The sequence below is a fragment of the Lepus europaeus genome, chromosome 20 (assembly GCF_033115175.1).
Source record: "Lepus europaeus isolate LE1 chromosome 20, mLepTim1.pri, whole genome shotgun sequence".
Taxonomy (NCBI): Eukaryota; Metazoa; Chordata; class Mammalia; order Lagomorpha; family Leporidae; genus Lepus; species Lepus europaeus.
Window position 1 is genome coordinate 34937337 of NC_084846.1, and position 14553 is coordinate 34951889.

General features: G+C 43.2%; 1 protein-coding gene across 5 annotated transcripts in view; it reads right to left on the reverse strand.

Moving 5' to 3' along the window:
* The window catches only part of PDE1C (phosphodiesterase 1C), a 398369-nt gene that overhangs the window by 116365 nt on the left and 267451 nt on the right, over window positions 1-14553 (reverse strand). For all 5 annotated transcript variants that reach the window (XM_062179212.1, XM_062179213.1, XM_062179211.1 and 2 more), the window contains one exon: window positions 712-825. Coding sequence is in view for 4 of the 5 variants with exons in the window: in XM_062179213.1 (XP_062035197.1) it covers window positions 712-825 (114 nt within the window). In the remaining variant the exon portion in view is untranslated. The remainder of the gene's footprint in view (window positions 1-711; window positions 826-14553) is intronic.

The window sequence follows — 14553 nt, forward strand, 5'->3', positions numbered from 1 at the left end:
TGGGCAAAGCAAAGTAAGACATCATAAATACTGACAAAGAAACTTGTCTCATAAAAAATTATGTTAGCTCTTTCATATTCAACATTTGAATATTTTTTCAAAAGTAATTTTGTCACTTTCAAATGTGTTCCATACCTGACACCACTTTAATACTCTAAGATAATCCAAGCAGCAAAAGTGTTCTAGAAAACTGACAGTGCACATAAGACCGGGGGAAAAGCCATTATAATCCATAAACTGTACTTTGGAAATTCATATTTACTAAATAAAAAAAAATTAAAAAAAATTTTTAAAAAAGACTGCAGAAGGAAAGCTGTGAGCTTAAGAGCACACGTGCTTCTCCCTCTACTCCGGGGCCTCCACTATGAGACGGATGGCGTGAATTAAAACATAGACATAACCTGCAGACTGACACTAACAACGTCCTGTAACGATAGCAGAACTCTACCCTGGGTAAAAACGGTACCAGATTTTTAAAAGTGACTTGTTCTTTTACATCCCCTCACTTCCTAGTCAAGGGCCACATGAGAGAAACTCTGGAGGAGAGGAAGTTCAGCGGGTGAGGGACTCATTCAGCTCCATTCCCTCTGGTTGCTGAAACTCAAGACGAGCGGTCTGAGTGGGAACCCCTCCTAGTCACAGGAGGCAATTTGGAAAGCCACTGGGCAGGAAACACAGCCTCCCTGCACCGACCCCTTGTCCTCAGCCCACCTGGTTTCATCGATGTACACAGATTCCAGCACTGTGGCTGCATATTCCAGATTCTTCTTCAGATCCACCACGGAGGCCTCCCCCCTTTCCAGCTGTTTCACCAGAGACCGTAACCTAGGAGGAAAAATGACTGTGTTAAAACTCAAAAAGTGAACAATGACCCTGTAGTGGTAGTGACCCGTCTTGTAGTCACCACAGGGTTTTATTTATTCTAATACATTTGAAAAAAAAAAAAGTTACAGGGACAAGGAAGCAAGTGACAAACCCAATACATATACTTTTGTCACTGTTAAATCAGAAAGCATTTTTCTCCTGTGCCCAGGCATTGACCATCTGCCACACATTCACCAGTGTGAGTTTCTAAATGATCAATCATTGTGCCCTTTTTCCAGACTTCTAACTGGTTGTAGTAAAGGATGGCCAGCAGCAACATCACCAACACCTCCTGAGCTTCTGCTCTGTGGAAGGCGCTCTGTCCGGCAATGGCCACAGATGTTCCAAGACAGGTGAGAAGACTGAGACCTCTCATGCTACCCTAGAGAACTAACAGATGACAGCTCAGTATTCTGGACAGGAAGCCTCTCCCTAAAAGCAGATAAATACCCTCACTAAAGCAAATGATGACAGACAATAAACGGAGTCACAGACACTCCAAGAGAAAGCAAACGTTCTTAGGTTTATATGAACATTACCTGCACAGAGAAGGACTTAGCATACATGGGAGCGGGCAAAGGCCTACAGATCATCACAGTGTTAGTCATTGCCCCATGGGTATCGTGGCACAGTGAGTTAAAGTGCCATTTGGACACCTTCATCCCATATCGGAGAGCCTGGCTTGAGTCTCTGACCCAGCTTCCTACTAATGCCTCTGGGAGGTAGCAGATGATGGCCTAAGAACTTGGGTTCCTGCACCCACACGGGAAACCCTGATGGAGTTCCAGATTCATGGCTGCAGCCTGGCCCAGCCACAGCTGTTGAAGGCATTTGGGAGTTGAACCAGCAGATGAAAGATTTCTCTGTTTCTCTGTCACTCTGCTTTTCAAATAAATCCTGTTTGTAAAAACTGTAATAACAGTTAACATAGTAAATACCACATAGATTTGGAGACTGTAACTCCTCAGGCTCTCTGACAGCCAACAAACAGACCTGGAACACAAACAGGTTTAACTCGCACTTTTCAATGTATCATCTATAAAATGAAGAACCAAACACCAAATTTCCCCAGATGATATAAACATTAAATGAAATCAATAGAACATGGGACTCATGGTGGTTTTCTAAAAAGGCAGTTGTTACAATTAAGGTCCTTGTTCTTCGATGACCTTGATCATCACTGGTAACCACACTGCAAAATTTTAGTGGGATCTTAGAATTGTTGTCAAGTCTGTTTCCCATTGACTTATACAATCCGTTCACCCCTTCTCCTGACTTCCAAATATCCCCAGAGTTGCTTTCATGTGACATACTAGGATTACTTGCAATGTATAAACGATGCCTCTCCTGATCTCTTTGAAAATAACCGACAATAAAGACTGAGGAAAAAACCCTGGGTCAACCTTTAAAAGTTGTCAAGTGGGTACACCATAGAGAAGAAATCCCAGGCAATTCAATGATGTAAAATACAGATGAGGGGACTGACAAGTCCGGTAGAGGCAAACTTCAATCTTCAACAAGCAAAAAGGAAATGTGTCAAGGGGAAAAACAGAGATCCCTGCAGGTTTGGGGGCCGTGGGCACCCTGCGATGCCGTCATCAGCCCTCGGAAGTTGCCTGGATTTCAGAGGCAGCACAGGACAGGGAGTTGGCAGGGAAGGGACCGCCAGTCACTCTCATAGCGGACAGTCAGCCTGCCAAAGGAGGGGGAGATGGCAGCAGTGAGCCCTGTCTGCTGTTCCGAATAAAGACTGGAGCTCTTTAGCAAAACACATTCCTGGCTAAATCTGCCTCCAGTCCTGACTCTCACCTCAAGGGGCCCACCTACCCCCTTAGGCTGCCTGAGCTCTCGATTGGCAAAGTAAAATGAGAATACATTTAAACTGTTAGGAAATTTTTCTCTTCATTTGAGGCTTAGAGATTCTACCAGGAATTGTAATGAATCTCTAACATGACTCATTATAATTCTTAAAACTTTAGAAGAAAGGATGAGCCAGAAAAAAGAGTGAAAATATAAGACCAACAGAAGTCGGAACAGAAGACCCCAACGAAGTGTAATAATAGCTTCCAGAAGAAAACCAAAAGGAGCAGCTCTATTAAAGGAGTTTTGCTGGCCCAGACATAAGCCGCTGTAAATTTTTATTTCAAAGGAAGAATGTGAACATCTTTAGGAAAAGGAAACATATTGCTTACAAAATAGCAAAAACTCAGTTTGGCCATAGACTTGTACCATGCCAATCACCAGAAGGTAATTGAATAACTGTCAATTTTTGAGAATAATAATGGTGCAATTCAAGATATTTGTCTATTCATAGAGCTGCCAAGATATGTGAAGCCAATGAAGACATTCTCGGGTATCAACGAATTCAAAATGTTATCACTTGTTTGCTTTCCAGAAAACAAAACAAAAAACTTGAAGGCATATTCTAGCACAGTGTTCTTCCATGGACTCATAAGTCGAATGGTTCATTGATTTAGAAAGCCAACCTTCCAACATGTACATAGTTTAGAGATTGCTGGATGAAGTGGCAGCTGAAATGTAATGTTAACAGTTCAAGAACTAAATATAACAATGAGTTGATTCTTCTTTTCCTAAGACAAGTTAATAACTGTTTTATTTCTTATTTTTTAAAGATTTATCTATTTGGAAGGCAGATTTAGAGAGGCAGTGGCTGGGCCAAGCTGAAGCCAGGAACTCAGAATTCCATCCAGGTCTCCCGTGTGAGTGGCAAGGGCCCAGGTACTTGGGCCATCTTCTGCTTTCCCAAGCACATCATCAGAGAGCTGAATAAGATGTCAAAGCACCCTTGAACAGGACTTGAACTGTTGCTCATATGGTATACCTCACAGGAGGCAGCTTATCCCACTGCACGATCACACTGGCCACAAGGTCTTATTTCTAGTATTAGTCCAATGTCACTTTTGTGAACTAAAAACTAGTTGTAGCCGGTCAGAAAACAAGTGAGGGTCAAGCACTGTGGTGTAGTGGGTTAAACCGCTGTCTGTGGTGCCAGCATCCCATATGAGTGCTGGTTCAAGTCCTGGCTGTTCCACTTCTGACCAAGCTCTCTGCTAATGTGCCTGGGAAAGCAGAGGAAGATGGCCCTAGTACTTGTGCCCCTGAACACATTTGGGAGATCCAGAGAACGCTCCTGGCTTCAGCTTTGCTCAGTTCCGCCACTGAGGCCATTTAGGGTGTGAACCAGCAGATGGAAAACCAGTCTCTTTCTCTAACTCTGCCTTACAAATAAATAAATCTTAAGGGCCTGGTGCTGTGGGGTAGTAGGTTAATCCTCCACCTGCCGTGCAGGCAACCTATATGGGGGGGTTCGAGTCCCAGCTGTTCCTCTTCCTATCCAGCTCTCTACTATGGCCTAGGAAAGCAGTAGAAGATGGCCCAAGTGCTTGGGCCTCTACACCCACAAGGGAGACCCGGAAAGAAGCTCCTGGCTTCAGATCAGCTCGGTTCCAGCCGTTGCAGCCATTTGGGGAGTGAACCAGCAGATGAAAGACTTTATCTATCTCTCCTTCTTACTGTCTGTAACTCTAACTCTCAAATAAATAAAATCTTCTAAAAAATCTTAAAAAATTGAAGCTAAGAACATTAAATGGACTATGGGTTTGTATCCATACTAGTTAACCATGCCCACTGCTGGGAAAGTAAAGCATCAAGGGAACCAGGATGTGAGAGCCTCACCTCCTCTTTCAGTCCAAGAGCAGGAAGCTCAGGAAGGAGGCACGGTGCTCCCTGGGAAAGCACCACGTGACATTCTTCTCAGCAGCACAGATCAGCAGCACTGAGAGTCAGCTCCCCAGACAGCACGCTGGGGGTTTCTCCTGGTGCAGTAAACAGCAGCGCCAGGCAGACACTGGGCAGTCACATCTATGTATTCACTGTGACAGTCCCACCCAACAGGAAGCTCTAAGCAGAGTGGCTTCAATAAAACCAGGAAAGGAATGAGATCTTGAGATACATGAGATACATGAGAGGTACCAAAATTTATACCAACCCATGCCTTTCTAGTTCATGAGATGAGCAGAAAATCCTACCATCATCCACAACATCCAGGCACAGAGTGAGGGGAGCCAGGACCACTGTCCCTCCCTCCTGCCCCCAAACTCACTCTGTTCATGGGAAACACACAGATAGCATTCACCTCTCCCTTTCTGAAGGATGAGTAAACATTAAAAAAAATCCATGAAAGAAATTCAGCAATAAAGAAAAGAATACAGCACTCAAAGTGCAAGGAAAGAACTCACTTTGGGGGAAAACACTAAGTAATGGAAACAAGTAAAGTTTAGGGGGCATCTGTGTGTTCAATATAAGATCTGGGCACCAAACATGAGCCAATTGAGAGAAGAAATTAGACACAAAGCATGACAATAGAAAAATGGCGAGAGCTTTTTTAAAAGGCAGTAAATGGAGACCAGCTCTCTAAGCCTAATGCCCACATCAGACACAATCAGATACAGCTGTGAAGGTCCTGTGTTCTGTTGCTACCACACAACCCCTAGAATTCCAGATGTGCTTTTTGCCCAATAGTGTTGAGCTTTACCATAATGCCCAGGGCCTTGCTGCTCCACTGGCTCCTCAGTCCTGCCAACCTCCGCCTCCTTATCCTTTCACATGGAACTCCTGCCCTGCCCCACCTCCCCCGACCCACCTCTTGGTGAAATTGCAATTTCAAATGAGTTCTTTTTTACCACTTGCCAATTAACAGCCGCCAGTCTCAAAATTCCTGATGCTCCTAGCAATAAAGACCCTTCTTTATGATCCTTCATAGTGCACCTTTCCCTAGATCTGAATCCATCTTAAGGAGGGTCGCTAAGGGCGAGCATTGAGGGCAGCAGCGGAGGCACCTGCGTCTGAGCAGTGGCTCCATTCTCTGTGCTGGATATGTGCACCCTGAGAGGTGGCAGATATTGGCTCAACTGGGTCCCTAACACACATGTGATAATGCTGGCTTGAGTTCCAGCCCGCCCCCCCACCCCCAGCTTCATTCACCCTGGCCTGTTACTGACATTTGGGGAATGAATCAGCAGAAGGGAGTGCTCTGTCTCTCGGGTGTGTGTGTGTGTGTGTATATATATAAATTTTATATTTATGAATATATTGTAATTATACATTTTATAACTACATAATTTTGAAGAAAAAAAATATAGAGAGAGAATTTTAAAGTGGGTTGTCTGGAAAGTAGCCAGGTTGCCTTTGATACCTATATTACAAAGGATTGTTAAACTTGGATAGACTAGCTAGGGCAGGAAGGCTCAGTTGCTTCCTCTGTTTTCCTAGTACAGTGTGTCTGAATAATTTTCCTTGTGAATTCATTCCACCTAAAAGGCCAGTGTCTCCAAGGGCCAAGTCCAACAGTGGTAGCCTGTGTTTTGGGGAGGATGGCTATCTGGCTTTTTAATACTTCTCAAAAGGATATTTAGTCTAGGTACCTAACAGCTTATTTCACGAGCATTCAAAATAGATGCACAAGGAAGGAAGGGAAGAAGAGGAGGCGGGAGGAAATCTACAACAACAAAAGTAATAAAAATAAAGATCCTCTCCTGAGTGAGTGTTCGCGGTTTCCAGCACTCCATCCATTTCTGCCACTGTGGCTGCCAGATAACAGTCTCAGGATAGAAGTGCAGCACCATTTTAGGAATAGCTTATGCTTTGAACGTTGGCAACACGCCTTTGTGTAGGCAGTGCAGAATCTCCCTGTGGATGAACCCACTGCAGTTTGACAGAACTCCTTGTTCTCGATGCACTTCTTTGCTGCGAGACAAGTAATGAAATGTGGCATCGCCTCTGTCCATCACTAGTCCTGACATGGAGCTCCCCCCAAACCCATGCCAACAAAGGTACCAGAAGAGGGAAGACCCAGCTGCTATATTTTGGAATGTGAAATGCTGTTAGGATGAGAGAGAAGTGTTTTCTTTCTCCTAAAGAGATAAGCCCTGGGACCCACAGGGTGGACTTCGTCAGGAAGCAACTTAGTGGCTCAATTTTGTAACTCAGAAAGCTGCCCGACACTGGGCCTTGCATTGTCCTCTATCAGGGTGAAGTCGCCGAAAACCCTTCACTAGGAGGTACTTCTAGGACAGCGCCAGGAAAGCACAAGCAAAAATCAAATGGAACAGGAAAGTGTTGCAACAGAAACACACTTTCTGTATCTGTATGTTCTGCTCCTACCCATGGTTATCCCTCTGAGGATGGATAAGCAGCTCCTAAAATGTCTGTGTGGCCAACCACGGCTGTTGTCTGAGACAGGCTTTGCTCAGTTTGAAAGAACACAAAAGGGAACTGGATCTTCTACAGCACTTCCCCTGCGTGGCCTGAACAATCAGGAGCTCTGATGTCACACTTGAGTAAAACCCTCTCCGTTTCAGTTTCTCCCATCCAGGGGTTTGTCGGAAACCTGCCTCCCCCTGCGTCAGTCCCATCCTCCGCCTGCCATTCCCTAAAGGCCAAGGCGAATAACTTACAGCTCTTCCAAACGGAATGCCCAAAGTGACGTTCAGGCTTAACGTCACAGCCACCTAGTGCTGCTATCGCAGCGATCTCCTGGTTATCTGTCTGTTTCTATAATCAATGCTAACTAGCGAAGACGGCTGCACTGGATAGGAGCACTCGGCATTCACTGAGGGCTTCCTGTGTGCAGGCACCGAGATAGCTCCAGCAAACCAAAGTGGGAAACGCAGTGCCTCCTCAACTAGGAAAGACGGAGGGTTCATCAGCACCCACAGGGCAGCCCCAGCAGCTAATGGCAGAGGTACGACAGGGCTGCGATAGCACCAGCGAAAGCCATCTGCACCTGGCCAGAGCCTCCCCAGAGGTGGTACCAGAGCTGACGTCGAGGCCAGCCAGACCCCTGAAATGGGATGGAGGGGAGGGAGAGGCTAGACTGAGAGCAGCCTGAACCCTGGCCTGCTTAGGGGATCCCCTGGGTGTCTGGAACTCGGGGGCATGTTGAGATGGAACTTCTGAACAAGGCAGCAGCCACCCCATGGCAGGCACAGTGCACCAAACCACAAAACCCATCTTCTCCTGGAGGTAAAGGAAAACCCACAAAGCATTTTCTAAAGCGAAGGAAGAGAGGGCTGTGATAGAATCTGCAGGGAGAAGGAGCCATGACAGAGTTTGCCCTTGAGGAACATCAGTCTAGCATCAGAGAGCAGGAGCACAGGGAGGGAGTGACCGGGAATCCTCGTCATTACCGTGAGGCTCAGAAGACCCTGAGCAGGACAGTGCCCGCTCCCCTCCACATGATGGCATGTGCACAGGAGCTGTGTGGGTTGGCTGGGAGCACGGATGTTGCTTTCATGAATTTTAGGAAGAACTTGTTTTAGAGTATGTGGCTCCTCATTTAGCAACAACAATAATGACAGGCAAGAATAGCTGACTTACGTAGCTTTTACCTTTTGTTAATGCCTTAAATAAAACAAAGTTGCATTTCTACAGTTCCCATTTGCACTTGCTTAAAGCAGGTGTACAATGTGAAATTATTAAACTAATTACTTAACAAGAATGCAGTACCTAGGTTCACTTCTATATTTTCGCATACTTCTGTTAACTTATTAATAAGTGAAAAGATCAGTAAAGCTACAGACAATTTTGAATAATATCATTAACAAAATTAACCTAGTGGGGAGCTAGTGAACACTACACTCAACAGCTACAGAACACACCATTTCTCCCAATATACATATGCATACATATATGCACACATATTTACATGCACACATATGTATGGGTATCTGTATGCATCGGTATATACATCTCCCAGTATATAATTCTCCCAGTACACATGCAGCAGGTATCTGAATTGACAAGGTGCTGGATCGCAGAAGTCTCAAATTTCAGTTAACCCCAACAGTGGAACTGACCTTGAAGTCAAGAACAAAATGACTGAAAATATTCCAAATATTGGAACATTTAGGAATATATTTCTAAATAACCCATGGGTCGAAATCTAAATCATAAAATCTTTTTAATTAAACTTATATATTTACTTTAAAGGGAATCAGAGGGAGACACAACAGAGACAGACAGAGATACATAGGTATGTAGATATTGATTGATTTATCTTCCAACCATTGGTTCACTCCCCAAACACCCGCAACCCTTGGGGCTGGTTCAGGCCAAAGTCAGGGGCCTAGAACTCATGACCCGCTTCCCACATGGATGGCAGTGACCCAAATACTTGAGCAATAACTCACTGCCTTCCAGGGTACACATTAACAGGAAAACGGAATCAGAAGCAGAGCTGGGATTTGAACCCAGGCTTTCTGATACAGGATGTGGGCTTCCCAAGCAGCGTCTTAACCACAGTGTCAGATGCCCACTGTGGAAAATAATTCAACCGGATGCTAATGAAACTATGACTCATCAAAATTTGTAACATGCAGGTACAGTGAGGGAGAAATGTATAACCCTAAAGGTATCCACAAGAAAAAGAAATCTGAAAATAAATGATCTCATTATCCATCTCAAATTAGAAAAAGAACAAGTTAACACAAAGCAAAATATAAGCAGAAAATAGCAGAAATGATGAAGAAAGGCAAAAGCTGGTTACCTGAAAAATTTAATAAAATTGATAAGCAAAAAAAGAAAAAAATACCAACATCAAGAATGAAAAAGAATATTATTACAGATTCTACAGGTATTTAAAGGAATATCCTAAATACTTTTCAGATACACTTAAAATTCAGATAAAAGAGGAAAATTCTATAAAAGTTTAATCTGTTGAAACTGATTCAAGAAAAAAAAATCGGGGCTGATGCTGTGGTATAGCAGGTAAAGCCACCACCTACAGTGCAGGCAACCCATATGGGCACTGGTTCGAGTCCTCACTGTTGCTCTTCCAATCCAGCTCTCTGCTATGGCCAGGAAATGCAGTAGAAGATGGCCCAGGTCCTTGGGCCTCTGCACCCGTGTAGGAGACCCAGAAGCAGCTCCTGGCTTTGGATCGGCCCAGCTCTCTCCGTTGCAGCCATTTGGGGAGTGAACCAGTGGATGGAAGACCGCTCTCTGCCTCTCCTTCTCTCTTTGTGTAACTGACTTTCAAATAAATAAATCTTTAACAAAATTATGAATAGATCTGTATCAAAGAAACTGAATTAATATTTTCTCACATAGAAAACTACAGTCCTAAATCATTTTACCATCAACTTCACCTAAACAACTGAGGGAAAAACAATAGTCTTATAGTCTTCCCAGGAACAGTCAAAGAGGAAACCATTTCCAACTTATTTGACGAGTCCAGAATATTCTTGATTTCAGAAGCAAGGACATTGTAAGGAAAGAATTGTAGGACAACATCTTTCATGAACAAAAACGCAAAAGTCCTAAGCAAAAAATAAAGAAGATAGCAAATACTGAGCAAACTTTCAAAAACATGCAGAATTCAGGAATTTATAATTAGTGAATAAATATAATTCAATATTTTACCAGGAACCAAAGAGAAAAATTATATGATCATTTTGATAGTCAAGAGAATTTTAGAAAACACCTGTGTAATATAAATCATAGCAAAGAAGAAACAAAAGTGACTTTCCTAACAACGTCAACAAAACATCAATATCAGATAATAGTTTCACTGTAGTAATCTTTTCACCATGTATAAGTATAGCAAGATAAGTACATGAAAATATGCTGTACAGTTTAAATATATGCAATAATAAAAATATAGTAGGCTAAAAATAAGTTTCCTAAATGCGATATTGAGTCTTTGAAAAGCCACTGCAAGCACACACAGAGATATAAAAGGCTTTCCTAGGGAGCTCGATAATAACATAGGATGCCTACTTCTATTAAAAGATCATGTGGAGAGTATTTGCCAGTTCAATAATGAAAGAAGAAATGGAAGACATAGGATTGGAAAAAAAATACCACTGTCACAACAGATGAAATAATGCATAGACCAGGTTTCTAAAAGAATTTGCAAGTAAGTTATAATGAAGAAAGATGTTCACTTCATAAGCTCCCTGGATATAGAACCATAAACAACTAGAAAAGTTACCATTTACAAAAGTATTAAAAGTAGAAAACTTGCATAGAAAGCCATAGATATTAGAATTTTAAATGACTTAAATGGAGGGATAACCTATATACATAAGGCCCAACATCTTGCAAGTATGAATTCTCTCTATAAATTCAACCAAATCTCAAATTCTTCATAGATCATTTGGGGGAAATTGACAAGCTAATTCTAAAATTTACTTGAAAATAGGAAAAATAAAATATAGCCAATATGGCTTTGATTAAAAAATGTAAAGAACAAAACTGAAGGATTTATATCCTCAAATATCTGGGTTTATTACAAATACTTAATTCTGGGCTTGCATTCCTCTACCACAACACTTGGGGCTGGGTCAGGCCAAAGTCAGGAGCCTGGAACTCATGCCTCGTTTCCCGCACAGATGGCAGTGACCCAAATACTTGAGCAATAACCCACTGCCTTGTAGGGCGCAAGATAGCAGGAACATGGAATCACAAGCGGAGCTGGGATTTGAACCCAGGCATTCTGACACAGGATGCAGGCTTCCCAAGCAGTATCTTAACCACCATGTCAGATGCCCACCTTACAACCCCAGGTCTCTTCCTCTCAACATCCAACTCGCAGGTGCAAGGCCATGAACATAGATTTTTTTTTTTTTTTACTAATGTAAGCATAACAAAAGTAGATAAGGAAATCTGCTTTAAGAAAAGAGCCAATTACAAAGTGCTTTTGGGTACCCTATTCTACAGGAGACTTCCATGCATTAGCCTGGGCCCCTTCTTTGGTTGTGCAGTGGAGGGTATTGCTATACCTTCTTGGTTGCTATGGATTTTCTGATGTTCACTTTCCCCTGTTTTCCTGAGGCTATGCCATGGAGCAGCTCTGCACAGTCTGCCAGCTTCTGCCCCACAGACTGAATCCTACGTGTGTATGTGTGTGCACGAGCGAGGAAGCAGGGAACTGGATGCACACGCAGGCCAGCTCGCTGAATGTGAGCACTAGACAGAGGCATTGCTTGCTCCAAGAAAAGCCTTGTGTTTTGACAATATTCTAAGATGCTATGATCCAAGGTTGCATTTTTAATCCATTTTTAGTTTATGATATTGATTTTGTTTCGCTGGCCTCCTTGTAGAAATATAATGCCATGCTTTAGAAAAGGGACACCTCCCAGTCATTCCTGGCCTTATAAAGAACTATTTTTTTAAAGGCCAGGTTGCCCTAAACTGGTTTTACTGCCTATTTTTACTGCCACTCAACTCACACGTTTAAAAGGAAAGCCTGTTTCGAAAGAAAGTGAGATTCACAATTCTGCTACAAAAATCATCCCTGAAGGGAGACCTTGTCTCTGCAAAATTTGACTTTGGGTGGGTAGAGCTTTTGGGGAAAGATGTCTAAATAAGAGTGAACCACCTTTATTGACCATTGTTCAATAAAAATAAAAAGAATGAAAAAGAAATCCTAGCACATCATTCAGAACCCAGCATGGGCTACGCTGAGGACTTGGAAGGGAGGATGGGGGAGCCCTGAAGAGGGACACCCCAGAAGTCACTCCTCACATGCAGCTGGTTGCACAGAAAGAATCCCCCTCACTTTGCTGATCAATGCGCCACTTCAACAGCGTCTGTCTTCATAGGCCAAAGACACGGAAAGAAAAACACTTCGAATAGCGGTAATGAGGAAAGGAAGGTGAGCAGAAACAAGAAGGGTTTGCAAGATTTAGGACAGTGGTAATTCATGTGCAGACACACAGACACATCTCTGCAGGTCCAACAGTCAACCCAGCCCACAGAGCCTTAATTTCCTTCCCTAACTCGGCTCCTTTCTGCATCTGGATTGTATCTTATTGATAGGATTATCAAGAGGCGCTACAGCTCGCTCACCCAGCAAAACCACAGGACTGGCACCGCACTAAGCTATGGCATGGTTCAGTAAGATCAACCAAAGTCACCTTTGTCCCTCTTGAGATTTTTTTTTCATAGTAACAGAAATAAAATTAATGGATTAAAACCTTTCAAATAGTGTCTAACAAGATGTCAAATTAGCACAGTACATGTCCTCGAAATTCATTTGAGAAAATTACAGAAAGAAAAAGCCACAACTCAAAGACAATAATGAGAAATGTTGAAGGTGACTTGAAGCTGCCTTTGTGAACACGGGAGCCCACGGATCCACTAGTTCAATGTGGGTTTCTGAGACATCACAGAACGAAACCACGTGTGGAAGGACATGCATGGAGCCCTTAGAGGAACCGGACTAGAATTAGAACTTATGCTCTGGCTACCTCCCATTCTCTAGCATCTGGTCATATGGACACACCTTTAGAAGAAAGCTGATGGAAGATGTACTCCAGCTGCAGGCCTGAGAGAGGGAAGAAGTCAACCCCTGCCCCATCTCCAAAATGTGACCTAGCCTCAATACTCGTTTTATCTGCTAAATCCTTACTCACTTTCCTGATGAGGTCAAAGAGAATATTGCATATTAAGGTGGCTTAACTTTATAATCCTATTAAATTAAGTCATAATCATATTCATTATGAGAAGTTCCCAAATATTCTGATAAAAATGAGACTTCTCAAGGAAACTGTGCTGATTGGAAAAAGTCAAATCCAAACCACTATACAGGATAGGGTGCCATGTACATAATGCTCTGGGATGGCAGAATTATGTAGGACAGAGGAGTAGTTCCCAGGGTTGGTGCAAGAATTATGGGAGGGGGCTGTGTGTAGAAGCCCAACCAATACCGGGAGCCTAGTGGCAGTGAAATTATTCTGCACTTTGACTGGAGTAGTGGATGCACAAACCCACATCAGTAAAACTGCACAGAACTCAACACACACACATGTGAATGAGTACAGGAAACTGGAGGAAACAAAATGTGTGGATTGTGCTATGTCTCTGTCATGGTTAGGAAATCATGGTAGTTTTCCAAGATGTTTCTACTGCAGGAAATGGGGTAAGACCCGTGTGAGTATTTCTCTGTATTGCTTCTTGTAATAATGTTAATCTACACTTAAAAGCACGTTCTGCATAACAATGCTTCTGCCAACAGACAGCTCACAACTCTGACAGTCTATCTACTGGTTATGCCACAGCCGTCTTACTTTGTATAGGTTCATGCTAGGATGCTTGTACTACACAGTAGCCAAGCAAGTCACTTGGTAACAGCTTTGGAGTAGGAGATGGGTGGGGATCTGACCTGGTGGTACACTATCATTCATGGCCTTCTCTAGTGCATTCTTTTTTTTTTTTTTTTTAAAGATTATTTATTTATTTGACAGGTAGAGTTACAGACAGTGAGAGGGAGAGACAGAGAGAAAGGTCTTCCTTCTTTTGGTTCAATCCCCAAATGGCCGCTATGGCCGGAGCTACGCCGATCTGAAACCAGGAAGCCAGGCGCCTCCCCCTGGTCTCCCATGCGGGTGCAGGGGCCCAAGAACTCGGGCCATCCTTCATTGCCTTCCTGGGCCACAGCAGAGAGCTGGACTGGAAGAGGAGCAACTGGGACTAGAACCCGGCGCCCATATGGGATGCCAGCACCACAGGCAGAGGATTAACCAAGTGAGCCACGGCGCCGGCCCCTTCTCTAGTACATTCTGATAACTATGTCAGAAGCACACAACTTTTCTGTTTTTCTACATATTAATAGAAAAGGAAAATTAAAGCTGGAGATATTTCATCCAGGCATTACCACCTCCATCA